We start from the raw sequence: 24,380 nt of genomic DNA on the forward strand, positions 1-24,380 counted from the left end.
GTCAAATCATCTAAAATACTCGACGACAGAGTAGGATAGTGACGTCGTCGATACTCCCCTTGAATTAGAAAGAGACTACCGACCAAATAGGCTCATTTATCTCTGTCGCAACCGTCACCCATTTTAAGATCGTAAGGCGCAATCTAGAGTATTATAAATCTATGTTCATTACATGCTTGTAGAGGTTGACAAGATTACTACTTGACAACAGGTTAGCTTTCTATCACATTTGGTTTTGACTAAATAGATGGCAGCACAGACGACAATTTTTAATATTGCGTTAAGCTGGTTGCATACACTGTAGATTAGACTCAAATCAGATTTATTTGATATTTAATTATTATTTATTTAATTTTTTATCATGTCATTTAATACCAAACTAAGGCGTTTTTATTAAATAGGCATATCGATACCTCACTTCAATAACGTAACAAGTCCAAAATTAGAATATGTGAGAAAATGAAGAAAAAGAAATTTCGTATTTTATATATTCTATATATTTTTTTTAATTTTCATTTTTAATGAACGAAAATAAGTAATTTGGTTTTGAAGGACTGTAGAACATTTTAGTGCATGAAAATATTTAGGTAATATTTGTTTAAACTAACTGAAATTTAAACTTTAGTGACATTGTTACACTATCGAACTAAACTTTTTTCTTGAATTACGACATAAATTAGCTACTTCTTGTAAATAGAGGTCTGTCTGGAGACTATAGGATTTGAGATAAAATTAACTTGTTAGAAAATTAAACTTTTAATTTAAAACAAAGTTAAATAAATACAAATTATTCAGAGTCGGACTCAGGCCCCTCCTCTACTCGATCTTTTCCGGTAAATTTGGTAACATGGCCAATAAACTTGTCTAATGGCATTTTCCTTACAAAGATCCAGTAGATCTATCTTTTTATTTTTATCGATTGCAGGGCTTTTTTTGAAGAATGGTTTTATCTGGATTTTCTTATTTTGTCCTTGATTAATAAGTTCTTTATTATTTTGTTTGATGTCAATAGTCTTGAAAGTATCTTGTGCATAAGAAGTTTTATAAAAAATTATATTCGGGTGCATTTTTTCTATTTTGATCATTTTTAAGTCATTCCAAATAACTTTTTCTTTTTCAGTATTTTTACTGAAATTTTTAGGGTACCCATTTCGCTACTTAGTGACTATGAATCATAAATATCTTGAGTGCAAAGGGTACCCCCCGTTAAGATAGGCAAAATGCCCTCACTCCCAGAATTCAATTTTATTAATTTTTTTACGTTCTATGCAACTAAAAAATGAGATAACGCGGATTTTTAGCTCGCCACCCCGCTTACCCCTCCCTCCACAGCCAAAAACGTAGATTTTTAGATTTAATTTTTTTTAGTTGGGTTGCAATTGATTTAAAAATTTAAAAAAATTCACACGTGTAGCTGAGGCTTTTACAAAACACGTCCATTTTTTATGGACCCATAGGTCGAGTGTACATAACCTCAAATTTTTTTTTAACTTTTTTAAAACCTATAACTTTTTTTCGGAGGGGGCTGCAGGTCCAATTTTTTTTGCATTTTGTGTATTTTATCGAAAGCTATCTCTCTGATTTTTTTCAGATTTTTCCGTCAGGTGCGCCATCTTGAAAAATCAAGAAAACGGTTTTTTTAGGGGGTTTTTGGGGATTTTCTCCATTTTATAGACTGCAACATAGATCAACTCAAGGTTTTGTTAATAGATTATGTATAATTTAAAGTAACTGAGTATATTAGGATATTCAAAAATTGGGCGAAATACTTTTAAACCCCCCAAAAACCATGTTTTTCTAAAATTTTGTAAAGATTTTTGCGGGTCTAATTATATTTTTTATTGTCGATACAGCCTGAATATTTTTTTTATTTTTTTTACGTTCTATATGATTTTAAAAAATTAGGACTCACCGCAATTTTAGCCCACTTCCTCTATTCCCCCTCCCCCACAGCCAAAAATGTCAATTTTTCGATTATATTTTTTTTTACGTTGGATTGCAATTAAATTATGAATGTTATTCTGAAGCTATTTCTTTGTGGCATTTTTGTAATTAACTATTCTAAATGGTCATTTTTTGGTTAAATTGTGGCTTATTTCCCATTTAGGATAGTTAATAATTATTAAATTATAAATTACAAAAAATTCACACGCACAGCTGAGGCCTTTAAAACATCTATTTTTATGGACCCGAATATTGAGTGTACATATTATAACCTCTTTTTTTTTGTTTGTTAATAGGTACGTATAATTTTTTGGTGATGGATGTATGTCTATTTTTTTTTGTGTTTTGTTGATTTTATCAAAAACTATATTTCTGACTTTTTTCAGATTTTTCCGTAAGGTGCGCCATCTTCAAAAATCCGCAAAACTGGTTTGTTCGGTGGTTTTTAGGGATTTTCTCCATGTTATAGACTTCAAAATAGATTAACTCAAGGTTTTCTATAGGTTATGTAGGTATAATCTGAAATAACTGAATTTTTAGGGATATTTTATATAATTTGCTATTGAATAAACTTAAAAACGACCTGCTAGTTTTCACAATCATAAACTTGTCAGGATGACACGTTCCACAATTAAAATTACATTTCACAATTAAAACTTCCCCTGTTTCCACACCTACATCAAAGTTTGTGCGACTAGACACCGTTAAACTATTCACATATTTACAGCTTGCTATTAATAAACTTTTTTTGGTACGCGGGATCCAGGCCTAATATTTTTTGAGATCAATACAGCCTGAATATTTTTTTCATTTTTTTACGTTTGATGTGTTTCAGAAGAGAAGAGACATAATCACTTTAATGAAATGCCATAGAATGGCATAGAATAAAGTTCAAGAAGTTGCCCTTCCGAAAAGTGGTCCTAATTTATTTAAATTTATTTTTAAAGAAATCGTAAAAATCAACTTTTTCGGCCCTGACAGATTTTCTAGGTAGATTTTTTGGATCTTTCTAAAGATTGTTGAACATAATGATTGTCCTACAAATATTTAGGGGTTTGGTTCACTGACACTAATGTCTTGATCAGACAAGAGAATTTATGTAAGAGGCGAACATAAATAGTGAGACAATCATTATCAAAATGAAAAAGTTCATATGCTGCCGAGACATACATCTGAAATTGAGAACGAGAATTTTAAGGTGCTATATTTTCTCCGTTCTGATGTACAGCATAAAAGGTTGGACACTAAAAAAGATAAACATCAAAAACATTGAGGCATTCGAGATGGGGTGCTACAGGAGAATGTGGAAAATACCATGGCCAGAGAGAGTAACAAATCAAGATATTTTGCTTAAGATGCTAAGGCTCATATCCAAGGAAAAATCTCGGGAGAGAGAAATGTGGTACGTAGAAGGATTTCCTGGTTGCGAAATTTAAGGGAGTGGTACGGGTACAATTCAATACAATTGTTCAGAGCTGCAACCAACAAAGTTAAGATTGCTATGATGGTAGCCAACTTTCGATAGGAGACGGTACTGCAAGAAGAAAAAAAGTATCTTGTATTCTTTTCTAAATTTGTTCGGTTTCGAGTTATAAACAATTTAAAACTGAATTAAAAAAATATTATTAAAGGTAGATACAGAGAGAAATGGTTTTAATAATAAAAGACAACAAAGATATAACCTTGAACCCCATTTCAGAGTATTTTTATGTATATTGCAAGTAGACAGCAACATTGATTATTAAAAACTACTACTAAGGGCAGCCCCCTATCCTTGGCTCTCACCCCTGTTTAAAAAAAACCTTGTCAATTACACGTCGAACAATTAATCACAAAATGCTGATATATAACCGTCAATAATTCTATTTACAAATTAAGTCATTTTCTGGAAACTTGACCGCTTTCCAAAAGAAAATTAAATATTTGTTTGCTAATTGATTCATAGCGGTTCGTTAAGGAAGAGATGAGGGAGTTTGATCTGCAAATTTTTGATCAATACTCTTCATTTTGGTGTTCAATGTTATATAAACACATTTCGTCTTTTGTTCTTACCACAGTTTCAACAAAGTGACGTTTCCATTTTTTTTTTAACTTTTGTCTAAAATCCCCAGGAGTTGACACAATAATAAAAGCACTAGTGCATTCAGTAGATGACAAGAAATTGGGGAAAATGGCCATCTGATTGGTTGGTGTACATCAATTCATATTCCACCACATAAAAATGAGCCAGGACCAAATGTGAAAACTATTGTACATGATCACTAATAACATATGCCAGTAAAATCTTGTTGCATATCATCAACAACAGATTAAAACCTAACCTACATTACCAAATACAAGCGGGCTTTGTAAAGGGAAAAGGTACAGGTGTGCAAATCCTGAATCTAAGACAACTCATTGAACAGTCGAGATTATTTTAAGTACCTATGACTATTTGCTTTGTTGAATATCAGAAGGTATTCAATTGTGTAAGCTGGATACATCTTTCATCCATTTTAATAGAGAATAGAAGTTATGGATATACTTAAGGGGGTGGTGGGAAGAAGGGAGGCTGAAACCATCAACTTAAAAGCCAGAAGTGAATACCTAAATGGTGGACATGCAGTTGTCATCACAGCTAGCATTAACGTAGCAGAGACACTGATCTTAAGGAAAAAAAATAGATCAGGGTACGATTAGTAACCTGCACTCTTACTGCCCCCAGACTCAAACTGATGAGGTGCTACGCATGTATGCGCTTCGGCCATACTACAGACAGCTGTAAGGAGAAGAAAACCAAGAAAGATCTCAGTTGAGTACTTCAACTGCTGTGGAGCGTAGATCTGAAAGTCAATACTTTCGGGAGCACCGGCAGACGATAAAAGGGGATACACATGGGTTGAAGTCATTCAAGCTATGAACTTGGTTGAATTAAATACGGGAAAGGCAACATTCGAAGAAGGAACAAGCCAAACGCACATCCATGTAACGATGGCAACTATCCGATTAAGAGAAAAGTAGAAGAATGGGATGTAGTAGTAGGGTAAACCTTCACATATCATAAATATATCCTATACAAAGTAAGAAAAAAAATCAAGGAAAGAGAGACGAATTACAGGGAATGAGAAAACACCCAAATAATTTTGAAGCTGGATTGCTGGATATGAACAAATCAAAAAGCTAACTAAGGGATGTTTCCCGGGGGAAAAAGAATGAACGCCCGTCCATACCGGTGGACAAATAACTTAGAGATTATAAGAAGAAATTACAACGAATGAAGAAGAAAAGTCACCAAAGACAGGAAAATAACCGACTAGTAGAAGAGAACTAAAATTAGGCCAAAAGACTAAAAGCCTTAAAGAAAGAATTAACCAAAGAAATTAACAGCGAAAAGGGAAGATACTGGAAAGAACTATACGAAAGCCTGGAACAACATCTGGGACAAAATACCTCAAAGCAAACATCTTCTTTAAGATAGAGAACAGCCGCAGAAGAGAACTAGCACAAGCAATGGAAGCAGGAAGCACTAATGGTAGAAAAGGCGCCCAAACCTGATAGAATTGCGCCGGATATATTAAGGACTATAATTGAGGAAAAAGCTGAATGGGTGAAAAATATTATGGACGTCCTCCTTAGAACACACGGTATGGAAAGCAGCAAACCTTATACCTAAAACCTGGAAAGAAATGGAAGAACCGGATGCTTTCAGGCCAATCTGCTTGCTAAATACACTAGGCAGCTATTCGAAATCCTAATAAAGTCGAAGCTTGAAAAAGAAATAGGGAAGGCCTGTTGGATCGCCAGAATGAGTTCAGAAAAGGCAGATCTGCCGTAGACGCTATAAACACATTAGAAAGGGAGAAAGAAGCATGCAGGGGTAGATGGATGGTGGCAATCTTCCTGGAAATCAAGAATGCATTCAACAACGCGAGCTGGGGGAAAATCATCAGACTATTAGAAGAATTGGAAATATCCCCATAACTACAGAACTTGGTGAGGGATTATTTCACAGACAAGAGCACTAATATAACTAAAGATGACACGTAGAGTGAAAAATGCGATGAGTCACCTAACTAAGGTTTGGAAAGACAGATATGTCTCTCAAAAAATCAAGATGAGATTGATGAAAGCACTTTAATTCTCAATATTTCTAATGCTCTTCGCACACAAGAACGCTAAAAATTGATGTCTTAGATACCTTGGACAACTAATTGGACAAACGTTTCCATTTTTAACCAAATTGACATTAAAAAAGGCTGTCAACATATCTGCAGCGGATTCCACAGTTCTTGGGTGACTTGGTTTGCAGAGATGACGATTATTATATTAATAATTACCTCCGAAAACGTTCCGGGAAGACGACCAAGAGGACGACCACTAACCAGATTGTCTGACCAAAGTCAGAATTCAGAGGGCCACTCATGCGTGCCTTTTAGAGCAGCTGGATATGGAGACCAATGGAGAAAGTTTGTTAGGAGTATTGGAGGAAATCACGATTCTCAGTAATGAGAAAAATGCAAGGGAGAATGGGAGAGAAAGAGAGATCAGTTGCATCCCAGGGAACCAAGTGACGTCAATAACGTCGAGGAAACGTCAGTTTTTGGTTGAATATATACACGTGTTTGAACATTACGTCGTAGAAACGTCTTCATTTGATAGCCTAAGTCTGACGTCACAAAATTGGGAGGAGCTTAAAAACTTAGGTAATGCCACTTATGACTCCAAACAATTTCCATAAGAATTTTTTTATTTATTGTTTACATGCTTTGTGTGGTAAAATAAGAAACGTGTTAATTAAGAGATTTTTGTTCGTTTTTCTCAAGTGAGTTAGTTCAATGCAATAGTTCTTCTTGAAAACTGTTTGAGGTTATGTTATTTATTTTTTTTTGTGTTTATTTTCTGTTAATAAACTAATTATGTGTTACCGAGTTTAATTAAATAATTTGTTAATAAATTATTTATTAGTTTATATGTTGTTTCAGTTTTGACACCGTAAGTATATATAAAAAGTGAAAATTCTATATTTGTTGCATTGAGGGTATTGTAGTTCTATATCATTTTAGATAGTCTTCCATTTGGTTTTACTTTCAGCCTTGGGGCTAAATTTAAAACAGTTAAATGAAAAATGCTTATACGAATAATTGTTAGGTATTTTTAAAACCATAAAATGAAAGATAATCTAAAAAAACGACATAAAAACTACGTTATTGATATCACGTAAGTTAAAACGTGATAAAAATGACGTCAATTGTGGTGGAACAAATTCACGTGACATTCGACGTCGAAAAAACGTTATAAACTGACGTGGTTTGGTGATAATTATGACGTCTTTTCAACGTTTTGTAAACGTTATTTGGTTGCCTGGGATAGCGTACGTAAAGTAATTTCTTCCTTTTATTACAAGCCTGGTGGGCAAAACAATGGTAGAAAATTATAAAATATGTCGACTATTAATCGCCCTTATATGACAGTTTGTTAAATAACTGTAAATGTCTATATAAACAGGCTTTGAGCACTATTAAAATACTCAAGCCCTTCTTTTTTAAATTGACTAGTGACACGTCTATGTCTTGACCTCTAAGAGCCGTAGGTCACTTAAAAATTCTGAGCCTCATGTTTCTAGAAAAGCATATGAGCTTTTGTTCTTAACAATAAGTTCAGTTTGTGGTTGGATTAGTCTGGAGATGGTCGTAGTGAAAATAAGAAAGTTCGTTAGAAAAGTTCAGTCTGTCTTACATCGTATAAAAGCTTCGAGTCGGTACTTAGTAAAAAGAATCAAATAGAAAAAACATATGTAGAGCAACATCGAATAAAAGCTTCGAGATTGTGTTTACCAAGAAGAACTAAATAGAAAAACATCTATAAAGCAGTTTTCTAACAGTTTGTGAGTAGGTAGTTTGGATATAATGATAGTATTCTTTTCGTAGTATTTTAACTTGTTTTACTTGATATGTGAACGGTCATACTAGTTCAGGAACCGAAGCTTTTCATTTCGCAATTTTTACAGAATGGATTGATTTACTTGAAAATTTGAGAATAAGTGGTGCATAGTCCAAGGATCAAAATCTGTATGATGCCGAAAGGCGCTTTTACTATGAGGATGGTTGCCACCCCATCTCGAGGGTGGAAATTTTTTAATATATTTTGACCACAAAAGTTCATAAAAACATTCATTCTAAGCAAAAAATGTTGTATACATTTTTTTGATAAAATTAATAGTTTTCGATTTATTCGATATCGAAAGTGTTAGTTTTATATCGAAAAAATCAATGTTTTTCGATATACTCATTTACAATTCACTCAATTTTTGCCGTAGAAAAAATTTTTTCAAACCAAATTTTTTAGAATTAGGTACCTAACCTATAATTTCATATTTAAGAGTAAACAGTAGCGATCAACAGGTAGCAAAAACGCGTTCCAAGATTGCGGCTGTAATTTTGAATATTTTTTCGAGATATTTGGCACACTTATTCGTAATATAATAAAGAATGGCAGTACAGAGCCCAATTTGAAAAATATATTAATATGTGGAAATTACTCTGTAATTAAATACAATATTACAAAAACGAGCCTGTACCCCCATTAAGAAGAACAAAAAAATACACTTTCTTCAAATAAACTTTTTTATCCGATGCCTAGATTTTGTGTCATTTTGGAACTACTAATGAAATAAAAAATTTTAGTATCAAATAGTATTTTAGTATAAAAATCGCGATTTTTGCACTAAATTGTTAATAATTAAAAAACGGACGCGAACTCTAGGCAGGAAACAGGTAGGTTTTCTTCCTATAGGTCTACAATATCTAAAAAAGTAGTCAGCTACCTGGATCTTTGAGTGTCCCGAGAAAATCCTTATTACTCTGGACTAATAGTATGCTCTAGTTGCTAGATACATACGTCTGATAATTTTTGCAGTTACTGTATTACTTTGGTTGATTTTTGTGCCTAGATATACTCCCTCACCAGGGCCTATTTTACCACTAGGCCCGTGAGGCACCTGCCTCGGGCCCGCATTTTAATAGGGCCTGGAAAGATCACCAAAAATTTTTTATTTATATTACAATAACAAAATAAATTTTCAAAATTCTTTCATTTTACGAACAGGAAATGATAAGTGATTACTCCACTGTTGATTTTCAAGCGACTTCACCTGTCACAAATACATCTCCGTCATCTCCTATAGAAAACGACAATGTCAATAACTCTTTTCCTAGCGATATAGGGGATTGACCAAAACATTTAGGTAAATCTGGAATTTCAACAATATCTTATAAATGAGCACATCAGAATCAAAACCTGCTAAATCCTAAATTTGTCGTTCTGCTATATGTAAATCCAAACTAAAAGTACAAATTTCTGAAGATGTAAGGGGCATGCAGAAAAATGACAAATTAGTGTGCCATTTTATGATATTTATTGATGCCCCTTTGACTGACAAATGCCTGATACTTTTTGGAATATTTACATTTTTAATGTTTTATAGCCTCCTGAAAATTTTCAAAACATGGATCTAGCCGGTTTTGATTTTATAGGCCTCAAATATAAATGATCGACCGAATCAATACATTGATAATATTAGTGAATGTGTTACACAACTGGATAATAATAAAACCATTTTATGGGTGTGTCGCATTTAAAACGAAGACAGCCATACATTTTGGCTATCAAAATAAATACAAATGTGAAGTTTTGTACAATTATGCAGGTTGAATGTTCACATTTTTTAAGATACTCAGCTGAAATTTAAATTTTAAACGCAGCCTACTGCGACTCCAAAATCAGGGTAAAATTTCGATATTTTGGTTCCCGTTAGAAATATCGGAAAAAGTTATTGGAAAAAGATGTTCCAAATATTATTCTAACCCCACGTACCAAATTTCATAACAAAATTCTCACTTTTAGTTTTTTTCATTATTTGTAGTCAGGATCCTAAAACTTAAAATTGGTTGGCCTGAGATGCATCACGGGACAGACGAATTTTAGGGTCCTGACTACAAATACTGAAAAAACTAAAAGTGCGAATTTTGTCATGCAATTTGGTATGTGGGGTTAGAATAATATTTGGAACATCTTTTTCAAATAACTTTTTCCGATATCTAGCTAACGCGAAGTAAAATATAGAAAAATTACTCTGGTTGTGGATTCGCAGTAGGCCGCGATTAAAATTTTAATTTCAGTTGAGTATCTTAAAAAATGTGAACCTTCAACCTGTATGACTGTAATAATAAACAACGTTTAAGTAATTGTTTTTAAATTTTATTTATTGTTAATAAAAATTTAAACTTATTTAAAATTTAAATTTTTGGTGCAACTATATTTCTATTAAATTATTTATTTATTTAAAAAAGTTATTAGTATTATTAAATCATATTTAGGGGCCCGAAAATTGTGTAGTGCCTCAGGCCTGATTTGAAGTAAAATAGGCTCTGTCCCTCACATACTCTCTTGCTCCTTCGAAAGTATATGTTCCAACCATTAGATCTTCGGGTTCTACTAGTATTTTTTTTTTCAATTTTACTAGTATAGTTTTCCAATCTTACTAATATTAACGTGTAAGTCTATTCTTCTTGCTGCTGCTTCCAATGCCGTGAACTATTGGACCAGCACCGCTTTTCTTCTTGCTATGATAGCGATGTCGTCTGCATACGCTAATATTTGTACGCTTCTATTAATAGTGGTTCCTCTTGTTGTTATTCTTTTTGTTCATATATCTCTCCTATAAGAAAGTCGGCAACCATCATGGCAATTTGCACTTTCGATACCGTTGCTCTAACAAGTTATAACGCTCGCCCCTAAAAACCTCTCTTTCTTTTCTCATTCTTCTCAACACCTCGACATTCGTGACTCTATCCACCCAACTTATTCTTAATATCCTTCTCTATAGGCCCATAACTCGAAGGCTTCTAATCTGTCCGAAACATCTTTCTTTAGTGTCCAAGCCTCCAACCCATAAAATAATACGGGGAACACGTAGCATCTCAGAAGTCTTATCTTTAAAGAAATTGTAATATTATCTTGGCACTGGGGGGTTGTTACTCCCGATGATGGGGTTGATCGAGTTGAAAACACTATTTACCAGACATATATTTATTTTGAACACTAAATACGCCAGTAACAAGTTGGTGGACAAAGTCTATGATCTAACCTCGTCGATGTCTGAATAATGAATCAATTCCCTCTTTACTTTCTCCGTATCTATAAATAAATCGTAATTGTTCTATTACGATTTACGACACCCGAATGTGACCGTGAATTACTAATAATATTAGAATCGCTGACTTCGGAGTTTTCAAAACGAGTGGTCTACATTGCAACATCAATGTCACCCATTTACGTAACGTAAACAATACATGTAGACAATGTTTAAGACTTTTAAAAATTAAATCGATATGGATTACTCTTATTTTTTTATGCTAATATAAATCCTGTACAATATCCTTGCTACAGGATACTTTTTTTAGTTTGATGAAAGCATTTCTTGCCTGTCCTATTCTCGCTTTAATCTCTTCTAAGTATTCATTATTTTCATTAATTATTGTACCCAGATATTTATATTTTTCAACTTTTTTAATTTGTTCTCCATGTATTGTTATCTATGCTTTCTTGTCACTGATGTTATTATGGATTCTCTATTAGCTTTCTCTAGAGCAATGTTGAATAAAAGGTACAATAGGCTATCTTATGGTCATAATGTATGCCACTATTTGTGGGTCACGTTAATTTCTCTGTAGTTATCACAAATTGCTTGATCCTCGTTATTATGAATAGGTACGATTATACCTACATTCCAGTTTTCTGATAGTTTTACCTGTTTCCAAATCAGTTTTACGAGTCTATTTACACAACAGATTTTTTGCGCCATGTTTTAAAAGCTCAGAGGGAATTCCATCTGCTCCAGGAGCTTATTTTCTTGCAATTTTTGTATTTCTTCTGTGTTGTTCCTCTGTTGAAAAGTTATCTTTCTCTCTTTCGTATTCCATGTCTTCGAGCTGGATTTCTGCTTCTTGCAACCTCATCTCAGTTGTTATATTTAGTCTCTCTTCAAAATTGTTTGCCCATCTTTCTAGTATCTGGTCTTTATCTCCCCTGTTCTGTTTCTAACTATTGATAATCTAAGTTTTAATTCTTTTCTGTTTTAGATAACCTTCTTGTAGAATTTTCACGTTTCCATTTGTGTATTATACTTCTCTATTTCTTTCAGTTGGTTTTCATTATTCTCCTTCTTCTTCCTTTTCAGTATTCCTTTTTCGTCTCGTCTCAACTGCCTCTACTCTTCCTCTGCTTGTCTCGTTTTTCGAATTATTACGGTCTAAATTCTTCTTTTTTAGTTCTTAAACGACTTTTCTTTTTCGAAACACGAAGAAAATTGTAGAAAATCAAAATAGCTATTTAAAATTTAAGTCAAAAATCTTGCAGAAAATAAAGATTTGCTTTCTTTTGCATGGTTTCAGGCACCATGTTCGGGCCAAACATCAACATCATAGAAGACACACCTACTACAGAAAGAAAACGGAGCGTGTATTTGGAAGGAACATTGCCTTATTACCAGAATCCTGAGCAAAATCCGGTCACTAAAGTGGCTCCTTTTCACCCACAAGGTCCAGGACCTGGTCACCAATTACCCATAAAAGCTTTTCAAAGCAAAAGTGGCAGCAGTAGTGTAGTTTTTGACAGCTTAAGGCCTATGTTGCTGTTTATGAAGATTTCAGGTATATCTCCAATCGCTCAATTAGATATGGTATTTCAGGTAAGAGGTTTTAATTAACGATTATATTAGACACCATGCATTTTTCTCTATCATATCTAATTACATTAAGTAATTCCCCGTTGAGTTTTATTGCATATGGCTGTTAGTCCTGTCGCCAATGGGGGTACAACGGCCTCCTTAATTCAGATGGACTTACCCAAGTTTTTTTTATGTATTTTGACCCGTAGGACACGAATTTTTTGGGTAACAGTTGATCCGGATGTCGATAAGATTGTTATAAACAAAGAACTTGAGGAATTACATAGCAGCGATTTTTCGCAAAACAAAATATTTTTTTTGTATTTTTTGGGTGATTCTCAGCAAAAAATGGTCTTGCAAGTTTTTTCGTAGGACGCGTGGTTTTCGACATAAACGCGGTTAAACTTTCAAAAAATCGAAAAAGTGCAATTTTTGAACCGGAATAACTTTTGATTAAAAAATAACATAGCAATTCTGATTACTGCATTTGAAAGTTCAAGTCAAATTCTATCAGTTTTGATTGTTTGCATTGCTAAAAAATAAGTTTTTATTTGTTAAATAAAGGTATAAACACATAGTGTTTCCCGGGCCCAATGCATGCGTTTTAATGGACGTAATGTACGTAGAAATTCTGTATGCGCGCCTACTCGTTCGATTTCAAATTAGAAATGCATTGAAAACATCATTCAATCACTATGTGTTGATAGCTTTGTTTAACAATAAAAAAATTAATTTCTAGCAATGAAAATAATCAAAACCGATAGAATTTTACTTGAACTTTCAAATGCGGTAAGCAGAATTGCTATTTTATTTTTCAATCAAAAGTTATTCGGGTTCAACAATTGCAATTTTTCGATTTTTTGAAAGTTCAACCCCGTTTATGCCGAGAACTATGCATCCTACCAAAAAACTTGTGAAATAATTTTTTGCTTAGAATGACCCAAAGAATACAAAAACATGTTTTGTTTTGCGAAAAATCGCTGTTATGTGATTCCTCAAGTTCTTTGTTTATAACAATCTTATCGACATCCGGATCGACTGTTACCCAAAAAATTCGTGTTCTACGGGTCAAAATACATAAAGAAAACTTGGGTAAGTCCATCTGAATTAAGGAGGCCGTTGTACCCCCACTGGCGACAGGACTATGTCTCTCAAATGATTTGTTAAATAAATGGTCCATATTCAGATAAAACATAAAAATAAAAATAAAAACATTTATTGCCTATAATACATAACTACCAGGGAACGGCAGTTCTCGCCAGTGGCGCACACCTACACCCCCCTACATGGGAAACTATATATACACGAAATTTTCGATTTTCTAAATCTGACGGAAGTGAAAATAGTGCCAACTTCCATCTTAAAGTTACGGAAAAGACTCACCCATTCATATGTCAACCATCCATTTTGGTCCAAGGGTGTGGATTTTGGGTCTAGGACATTTCGCCGCCGCCGTTTCGCCGTCGCCATTACTTGTATATAAGTTTTGAACTTTTTCGAACGATTATATTTCGAACACTTTTGCATAATGAAATTTTTTATTTTTGATACAGTGAAATTGAAATCCCTTTTCTCAGTATTGTTTATTTCCGGGAATCTGATAATAGTCATATTTTTAATACTGTAAATATTTTATTTTTCAGACGAAAACAATGTATAGTTGAATACGAAAATATAACTTGGTTTAACTACTAACATCAGCATTTTATTTACACTGACATTTAGTATAAAAAAAAGTTAGTATGTTATCACGTTCTTGTAAACTTAACCAATGCCAGTATGGCGACGGCGAAACGGCCGACGGCGAACTGGCTCGACGGCGAAACGGCCGACGGCGAAGTGGCTCGACGGCGAAACGGCGACGGCGAAATGGCGACGGCGAAACGGCGACGGCCAAACGTCCCAGTCCGGTGGATTTTACGGCCCTTCCTATTTAGGGCCTGTTTTTCGTTGTCGTCCCCAAAACTCTCAAATACTTTGAAAATTTAAGTCCCACCTTTGGGGCTTCTAATAGTACCTTTCCAACGCATGTATAATTTTGAAAATCGGTTATACCATTCAAAAGTTACCGAGCTCATAAATATGACTCAATTTCTATTTAAAAAAGGGAAATTTTTGTGAATATGTATGTATGTGACTAATGTTTGTGAATATGTATGTATGTGACTGGAAAAGTTAAACCGATCTGAAACGAATTGCGCCAATAACTGACCGTTTGTAGAAGGACTCTAGACGAATCTGACGATGTCCACATATCCGGGAAAATTCGAATTTTTAAGCTATAGGCTTCATAAGTATGATCAAATCTATTTCCTATGGGAAAAACGGTTTTTCAAGCTCAATAATTCCTGTAATAACTTCAGTTATCATACTTGACCTTAGATGCATCAGATACTACTAGTCAATACGTTTCAAACTCATGTTTAGTGGTCAAAATCGGTTAAGCCGCTTAGAAGTTATTAATCTCCAAAAGTATAATAAAATTAACGATTATTTCCGAAATGGTTTATGCAGTTGTAGTGGTTACGACGATAAATTTGATCTGACAACGGGCAATCCGAGTTCATTAACCGGCCATCCCAATATTTTTTTCAATCTATTTCGAATAGAAAAAAAATCTAGTGTACATTCCATGGACACTAGATCATTTGGGAGATAATGCGACAAAGGCGACCATTTATAAAGCTTAACGTGTAATCGAGAAAAATTGCAATCAATTTCATACATTTAATTTATAAAAAACTTTGAAAAACTCCTGATACATGAATAAAAAAAGAATGTGTGTGTACTTTGTACGCACGTAAGAAGTTATACTTCTATTATATGATTATATGATTATAAACGAAATTAATGTACTTTTTATTTATATTTTATTTAAATATTAAATTAATTTACACTTACTACTTCTCAAACATTTTTATTAAAACAGTGCCAAAAATTAAAATAATAAAAAAATAACACACACAAGTACATTAAAAATGCCACAAATGATTTCTGAACATTAATTGTCGGAATTTTTTTAACTAAATACGTATTTTCTGAAAATAAAATTATATAATAAATATACTTACAATCATAAAATGTATAAAAAAAAATAAAAAAATAAAAGTTTCTATTGGGATTCGAACCAACTTACCAAGCGGCTGGTATTTGCGTTGTATTCGGATTCACCCGCATTAAAACTTCGCCACAGAGACAGCTTGTCATTATGTGCGAAGATCGTCTAACTAAACAGATTAACCTTTTGACATTTTTAACTTATGTAAATCAAATTATTTTGATTTTGAATTGAAATGATTTAGAATTGAAAAAATACAACAAAACATAGAGTAAGAAAACAATATATTAGGTGAATATTATTTAAATAAAAGTATTACATACTACTTATGTATTTTGGTAGGTTCAAGGTAGGTATCGGAGCCCGTATAACGACTAATAAATTTCGCAATCACTTGCGTCGTGCAAAGTGGCTATGTTCAAATATCATAACAAAATTTGATCAACTATTTATAAAACACTTACCAGTGAAAGATTCTTTAGCTTTGAATAAGCGAGATCTGCGGCACTCATACTAGTCACAGTTTGATGAGCTTTCACATTGGCATGCAACAATCATCTCTTCTATGTAAATAAGTCCAAAAATATAATATGAAAACTATTTAAAAAGACAGTATAACCATTAACTAACTTTTTGTTTGTTGTTTCTCTTCCTACAAATTTTAAAACGCAACAAGCATACATTATAACCAAACCACAGTCCCACAGCTGTGCCACAGCTGCCATATTGGATAATTTTTGTCATGTCATTTGAACATCCAATCAGAACAAAGTTATAATGCGCATGCGCCCGGTCGCTAGGTTTTCCCATATAAAATTTCACCGTCATTACGCCCGTAAAGAAGTATAACTTCAAAAATCGCTAAACGCAGTAAAAATGAGTGTCGCATACAATATTCCAGCTACAAAAGATCTGATATGAATATTACGTGGCCCGAAAATAAATTTTCATTTTGAGGCAAAATAAAATTTTAGTTTTATTTTAAATGATTTTTTCATAATATTTGCTAATTTTGAAGTAAACGCGCCACAAAAGAGTTTAAAAATTCAAACTGTATCAAAGTTACTCTTTTGTGGCGCGTTTTACATCAAATTTAGCAAATATTATGGAAAAATCGTTTAAAATAAAACTAAAATTTTATTTTGCATCGAAATGGAAATACATTTTCGCGCCACGTATGCCAGTGCCAACTTACCGTGAACCACATTATTAGCGAATGTCATCAGTTAAGTGTAGTAAGACAGCAGCTCAAACTCAAACCGCAGCTATGTGACATTCTAAGTGATACCAACCAGTTAGACAGAGTTCTTCAGTTTTTAAAAAAAATATCATTGTATCATAAACTTTAAAAATTTTTTTTATGACATAACTTGTTAATGCTCTTTAATCTTGTAAACCTCTTGTAATCTTGTTTGTAATCGTCCCGTGCGAGTGGCCATAGTTGCCGAGCACGTTAATGTAAATAAAAAAAAATATTCATATCAGATCTATTGTAGCTGGAATATTGTATGCGCCACTCATTTTTACGGTGTTTAGCGGTTTTTTATTCTTGTATATTATACATTTCATTCCTTAAGATATTTCATTTCTTCTTCTGGTGTTCCGCTTCTGCACCATCCCCTTTTGGACTGCTTCCTTTTTGGATACCTGATTCATCATGTCGTGGAGTTCTGGTGGACGTCTTTTTCTGTAGGCACTTCTTGTGGCATCGTACCTACTTTTCTTACCGGTTTTTGCAACCACCTGGCTATTACCTGATCAGATTGACGATCAGTCTGTGTCTACATCTGTACATCCTCTATATTTGATTTCTGGCTAGGATGTCTCTTGTTTTAAGATGTCTTCTTGTGGCTTGGTGGAAGAAGTATATTGACTCATTTTCAGCCACCTCCCTCAGTGATGTGTACTGGAGTCTTTTTCGGATGGTTCTCAGAGCCACACAAATAGTCTAGGCGCCAGAGGGGTCACCGTGTCCTTTTCAATTTTGATGGACAAACTCAACGGTTTCTTATGGATTTTTGTGGATTTTGATCAGAGTGGTCAAAAAATTGTTATAAACAATTTAATTGTTTATAAGGCTCTGGCTGATAAACTAAAATAGAAAAAAAATGTTTCAAATAAAATTTGTTCCTTTATAAAAAACGAAGAAAAAATCGTTTAGTAAACTAAAATCCAACAATTAGAACTCAAGATATTGTAAAATTAGTGCACAATACAAATTGCAAATTGCAAAATAAGTATTAGTACTGTCGCCAGAGGGGGTACAACTGCTTCCTTAATTCAGATGGACTTACCCAAGTTTTTTTAATGTATTTTGACCAGTCGTACACGAATTTTTTGGGTAACAGTTGATCCGGATGTCGATAAGATTGTTATAAACAAAGAACTTGAGGAATTACATAACAGCGATTTTTCGCAAAACAAAACATTTTTTGTATTTTTTGGGTGATTCTCAGCAAAAAATGATCTTACAAGTTTTTTCGTAGGATGCATAGTTTTCGAGATAAACGCGGTTGAACTTTCAAAAAATCGAAAAAGTGCAATTTTTGAACCCGAATAACTTTTGACTAAAAAATAAAATAGCAATTATCTTTACTGCATTTGAAAGTTCAAGTCAAATTCTATCGGTTTTGATTATTTGCATTGCTAAAAATTAAGTTTTTATTTGTTAAACAAAGCCATAAACACATAGTGTTTCCCGTGCCCAATGCATTCGTTGTACGTAATCTACATAGTAATTGTCTGTATGCGCGCCTACTCGTTCGAATTCAAATGAGAAATGCATTGAAAACATCATTCAATCACTATGTGTTTATAGCTTTGTTTAACAATAAAAAAATATTATTTTTAGCAACGAAAGTAATCAAAACCGATAGAATTTGACTTGAACTTTCAAATGCGGTAAGCATAATTGCTATTTTATTTTTCAATCAATAGTTATTCGGGTTCAAAAATTGCAATTTTTCGATTTTTTTTAAGTTCAACCGCGTTTATATCGAAAACTATGCATCCTACGAAAAAACTTGTAAAAACATTTTTTGCTAAGAATGGCCCAAAAAATCCAAAAAAATATTTTGTTTTGCGAAAAATCGCTGTTATATGATTCCTCAAGTTCTTTGTTTATAACAATCTTATCGACATCCGGATCGACTGTTACCCAAAAAATTCGTGTTCTACGGGTCAAAATACATAAAAAAACTTGGGTAAGTCCATCTGAATTAAGGAGGCCGTTGTACCCCCACAGGCGACAGGACTATATTTTTCGAAGCTCTATCGATCGTAACTCGGCTTCTACGAATTCAAATGAGCCTTACAAGCTCTCATTTTAAAGCTTAATTCATAGGCTTCCAAACAAAGTTTGGAAGTTAAATTCCTTTATCTTTATTTGTTTTAAAGTTATACCCGTTTAAAGTTATAATTTTCTTAAAAAAATTGTACATTAGTTTGTTTATAAGGGTTTCAAATAAAATTTGAGCTATAAACAATTATACTTGAATTAACAATACTGATAGAAGAACTCAAAAGGAACAATTTGAGCTTATGAAAATGTTCGTAAGTGTATTTTTAGCCAAGATATCGATATTTTAATGGCGCGATATGAGGCTCAAGATCGGCTCACAGTCAAGTAAGTGACGAAATTTGTTTAGCTTTATCGATCGTAACTCGGCTTCTACGAATGCAAATGAGCCTAAGAAGATCACATGTTAAAGCTTAATTAATAGGCTTCCAAAAAAAGTTCGGAAGTTAAATTACTTTATCTTTATTTTTTTAAGTTATACCCGTTTGAAGTTATAATTTTCTTAAAAAATTGTACATTAATTTGTTTATAAGGGTTTCAAACAAATTTGAGCTATAAACAATTATACTTTAATTAACAATAATGATAGAAGAAGTCAAAAGGAACAATTTGAGCTTATGAAAATGTTCGTAAGTATATTTTGGGCCAAGATATCGATATTTTAATGGCGCGCTATGAGGCGCAAGATCGGCTCACAGTCAAGTAAGTGACGAAATTCGTAGCCAAAATATCGATATCTTGGCCAAAAATAAACTTACGAACATTTTCATAAGCTCAAATTGTTCCTTTTAAGTTCTTCTATCATTATTGTTAATTAAAGTGTAAATGTTTATAGCTCAAATTTGCTTGAAACCCGTATAAACAAATTATTGATTAATTTTTTTAAGAAAATTATAACTTCAAACGGGTATACTTTAAAACAAATGAAGATAAAGTAATTTAACAAACTATGTTTTGGAAGCCTATTCATTAGAAGCTTTAAAATGAATTCTTCTAAGGCTCATTTGCATTCGTAGAAGCCCAGTTACGATCGATAAAGCTTCGAAAAATTCTTATTTTGCAATTTGCAATTTGTAGTTCTAATTGTTGGATTTAAGTTTAGTAAACGTTTTTCTTGAGTTCTAATTGTTGGATTTAAGTTTAGTAAACGTTTTTCTTCGTTTTTTATTAAGGAACAAATTTTATTTGAAACATTTTTTTATCTCTTTTAGTTTATGAACAATTAAATTGTTTATAACACTTTTTTGACCACTAGGATCGAAATCCACCCTCGAAATTCGTAATCAGCAGCCAAAAATCCATAAGAAACCATTGAGTTTGTCCATCAGAATTGAAAAGGACACGGTGACCTCTATTTGGCGCCTAGACTAAAATAGTCTGAGTAAATATTGAGCAATATAAAGAAAAAGATCTCGTGCAATAAACTGCTCGTCAAAAGTTAAGGATATAGAAAATTCTGCTGAATTTTCATAGTAGATTTTTTCGTAAACAGATTAACGGATTCCGCTACTTTTTTTTTATTATTTTAGATTTTTATTTTTAGTATTTACACAGTTATGCAAAGGTTTACTCAAACTTTTTTTGTACTTATACCGGGTGGAAGAAAAGAAATGTTTTTCTTGTGTTAAGTTTGAGATGCCCTGTAGGGTGGACGAGGTACAAATGTGAGCATACATCGAAATCGTATTGTAGTCCTATGTTTTGTGAACATTTTGTTTCTTGAATGTCCCTGATATCTTTAGAAACAAAAAAGATAGACGGTTTTGTAACTTAACATGTGTTTTAACTGAAACAAAAGTTTGAGACACCTTGTATTGAGAAAAGGGCACAAAGGTTAGTATACCTCGATATTATGTTGTAGTCTCATATTTTGTGAATATTTTATTTTTTTAATTTCTCTGATATCTTTAATAACAAAGAAACTAGACGGTATTTCTCTTTAATATGTGTTTTAACTGACGACTTGCGCCACATCACACATGTGAAACATAGAAACACATATTAAAAAGTAATACAGTCTAGTTTCTTTGTTATTAAAGATATCAGAGAAATTAAAAAATAAAATATTCACAAAATATGAGACTACAACATATTATCGAGGTATACTCACCTTTGTGCCTTTTTCTCCCTACAAGGTGTCTCAAACTTTTGTTTCGGTTAAAACACGTGTTAAATTACAAAACCGTCTATTTTTTTGTTTCTAAAGATATCAGGGACATTCAAACAACATGTTCACAAAACATAAGACTACAATACGGTTCTGATGTATACTCACATTTGTACGTTCTAATACAGGTTCTAGTACAGGGTGTCTTAAACTTAACATAAGAAAAACATTTCTTTTCTTCCACCCGGTATAAGTACAAAACATAAGTTTGAGTAAACCTTTGCACAACTGTGTAAATACTAAAGAAAAATCTAAAATAGAAAAAAATAGCGGAATCCGTCTATTCGAGAAAAAATCAACTATGAAAATCAGCATAATTTTCTATATCCCTAACTTTTGACGAGCAGTTTATTACAATTAAATACTTAAAAAAATGTATCGGTTTATAATACTAATAGAGCATTTTTTAGGTCACTTTACAATGGATGATATATTCGGTAGTAGTTTTCTTAATAATATTAGGGTACATAGGTTATATAAAATGGGACAAGTTAGAAATGGTACGATCAGCTGAAGGACGTTTTGAAGAAGCTGTAATTGATTACTTATTTTCAGTCTACTTGGTAAGAACAACACAAGCGTATTCACTTACTACTGCACACTATATTTTTTCTATGACTTTTCATAATTATTTCTGCCTTTTGGCATCATCAGATTATAGACTGAATTCCAAATTAATCGAGTAGAAACAAACTCTCTCTAAAAATAGTTTATTTGGGAGTGATTTTGTCCACTTTTGTATGTGATAAATTGACTTTATTTCATTTAAAATAATGTGATATATTTTTATGTGTATTATTATTTTTAAGGTCCCAATATTTTTAACTCCTATATGTTGGAGTGAAGCAAAAAAATTGGCCAGAGTTTTGACGAATTTTGTCGTTTTTGAGAACATGTATCACAAAATCACTAAGAAGAAGTTCCAGCATTTTCTTGGCAACAAACCTGTTGTTGTGACTATCGGATTGCCGATTTTGGCTTGTTCTACCATGGTTGTGACTCATGTGACCATGGTCCACTTTAAACTACTACAGGTAAATATGTTTTTGCAGGTCTAGTCTTTTTAACCATAAGACAGTAGAGGTTTTCAATTCATCTTTTTAATAAAATCTATAAAACTGGCTATAATACACCAACAAATTAGCTGTTTTCGACGTTTGTGACGATACCTAAAAAAGCAAATGAAAAAAGATGTAGCGACTACCGAACCATCAGCTTGGTAATCCACGTTCTAAAATATTTCTTCGAATTTCGTACTCAAGGATTTACCAAAAAATAGAAGAACAACTGAGTGACACACAGTTTTGTTTCCACATTCCGCAATAACCTTGGAGCAGAGAAGCACTATTTAGTATTCAGGTTATGGTACAGAGATGTGGGCCATTCAGTTTATATATGTTTTATTGATTTTGAGAAGGCCTTTGATCGAGTAAACGTACTCAAATGGTAGTTATTCATCAGCAGATAGGTATTGATAATAAGGACCTACGTATCATTAAAAATCTTTACTGTAATCAACGTGAACACATCAGGATTGGCCGAGATAATTCTAAAGAGCTTCAAATACGAAGAAGTGTAGGACAAGGCTGCGTTTTGTCCCCACTTATATTTAATATCTATTCGGAGTTCGTTTTCAATAAAGCATTGGATAAGGTTCAATGTGGTATCAATATGAATGGCGTCAATATTGATAATATTGATAATTAGTTACTAAGAACTTCGACATCTCATTAACAGAATTACCACAACGTGTGATGAATATGAACTGAAGCTAAACAGATAGGGAAAGAGGTGTAAACGGCCTAGAAAAAGGTGCAAAGATCCATTCAGAGAATGGATTGGAAGAGATGTAAGTAGGTAATACCATTGAGAAGATGATGAATATTATAGACTATCTCTATTCTATAATATTATTCATTCATTGAGTTTAACTATTGGCTGTTTCTATTTCAGGTGATTCCTTACTGTTACATTAACATTGCTACCTACATGATCGGTGGTCTTTGGTACATGCTCTGCGATCTAGTAGGCAGTATGGCCCTCACAGTCGCTGATGACTTTCAAGAAGTGCTCAAAAACATTGGACCAGCTAACAAAGTTGCCGAATTTAGATCTCTGTGGATGTTGCTCAGCAGGACAGTCAGAGATATTGGCAACGCTTTCAGCTTTACCTTAACGTTTTTGTGTTTATATTTGTTCTTGATTATTACTTTGACTATTTATGGTTTGATGTCACAGATTCAAGAAGGCCTGGGAGTCAAAGATATTGGACTGGCTATTACAGCCTTCTTTGCTGCTATGATGCTGTTGTTGATCAGCGATGAAGCGCATTATGCATCCAATTGTGTAAGTATAAAGTACATATAAATAAATATCACGTGGTATATACTCGATTTACTACTTTATTATTAACATTTCTTAACTTTTTCTTGTCCCAAGATACACATTTAATTCTATAATGTTAGAAACTTTAAAATACTTTAGTTAAACGCTCACTCATGCACTAAAGGTTATAAAAAAATTCAATAGCCGAAGAGAAAACAAAACAAAAACTAAAATCACTATGAAAATTCAAACTAGGAATTAAATATGAAGATATCAGAAACATATTCACAAGAAAAAACAAGTTTTATTGACGATATCAATATCAGAACAACTCATTCGGTACGGATGGTACGGAAATATAAAAGGAACTTCTAAAGACCCAACAAAAAAAAATGAGTAATAAACTGAAAATCAACAAAACGCCTAATCTTCTTCTTTAAGTGCCATCTCCGCGGCGGAGGTCGGCAATCATTATAGCTATTCGTATTTTAGAGACGGCTGCTCTGAAAAGTTCATTTGATGTACATCCGTACCACTCTCTCAGGTTGCGCAGCCACGATATTCTGCGTCTCCCTATGCTTCCCTTTCCTTGAATCTTTCCCTGCATAATCAATTGGAGCAAGGTGTATCTCTCTCCACGTGTAATATGTCCGAGATATTCCAGTTTTCTTGTTTTGATGGTACATATTTAGGATTTCCATTTCTTTATTCATCTTTCTCAGAACTTCTTTTTTTGTGACGTGTTCTGTTCACGATATTTTCAGAATTCTTCTGTACACCCACAGCTCGAGTGGTTCTAGTTTTTTCATTGATGCAGAATTCACGGTCCAAGCTTCCATTCCATAAAACAAAGTCGAGAAAACGTAGCACCTAGCCAACCTAA

At 33.1% G+C, this 24,380-nt stretch overlaps 1 protein-coding gene across 2 annotated transcripts in view; it reads left to right on the top strand.

Annotated features, from left to right (window-relative positions):
- The first annotated feature begins 7,600 nt into the window (after positions 1-7,600).
- The window catches only part of LOC114324228 (gustatory and odorant receptor 24), a 29,385-nt gene continuing 12,605 nt past the window's right edge, over positions 7,601-24,380 (top strand). Inside the window, exons 1-5 of one of the 2 annotated variants that reach the window (XM_028272019.1) lie at positions 7,601-7,811; positions 12,375-12,670; positions 21,583-21,735; positions 21,982-22,206; positions 23,126-23,518. In XM_028272019.1, coding sequence (XP_028127820.1) covers positions 12,380-12,670; positions 21,583-21,735; positions 21,982-22,206; positions 23,126-23,518 — 1,062 coding nt within the window. In that variant the 5' untranslated portion in view covers positions 7,601-7,811; positions 12,375-12,379. The remainder of the gene's footprint in view (positions 7,812-12,374; positions 12,671-21,582; positions 21,736-21,981; positions 22,207-23,125; positions 23,519-24,380) is intronic. The other variant, XM_028272024.1, reaches the window with a different exon arrangement.

Source organism: Diabrotica virgifera, chromosome 3 (genome assembly GCF_917563875.1).
Source record: "Diabrotica virgifera virgifera chromosome 3, PGI_DIABVI_V3a".
NCBI classification, from domain to species: Eukaryota; Metazoa; Arthropoda; class Insecta; order Coleoptera; family Chrysomelidae; genus Diabrotica; species Diabrotica virgifera.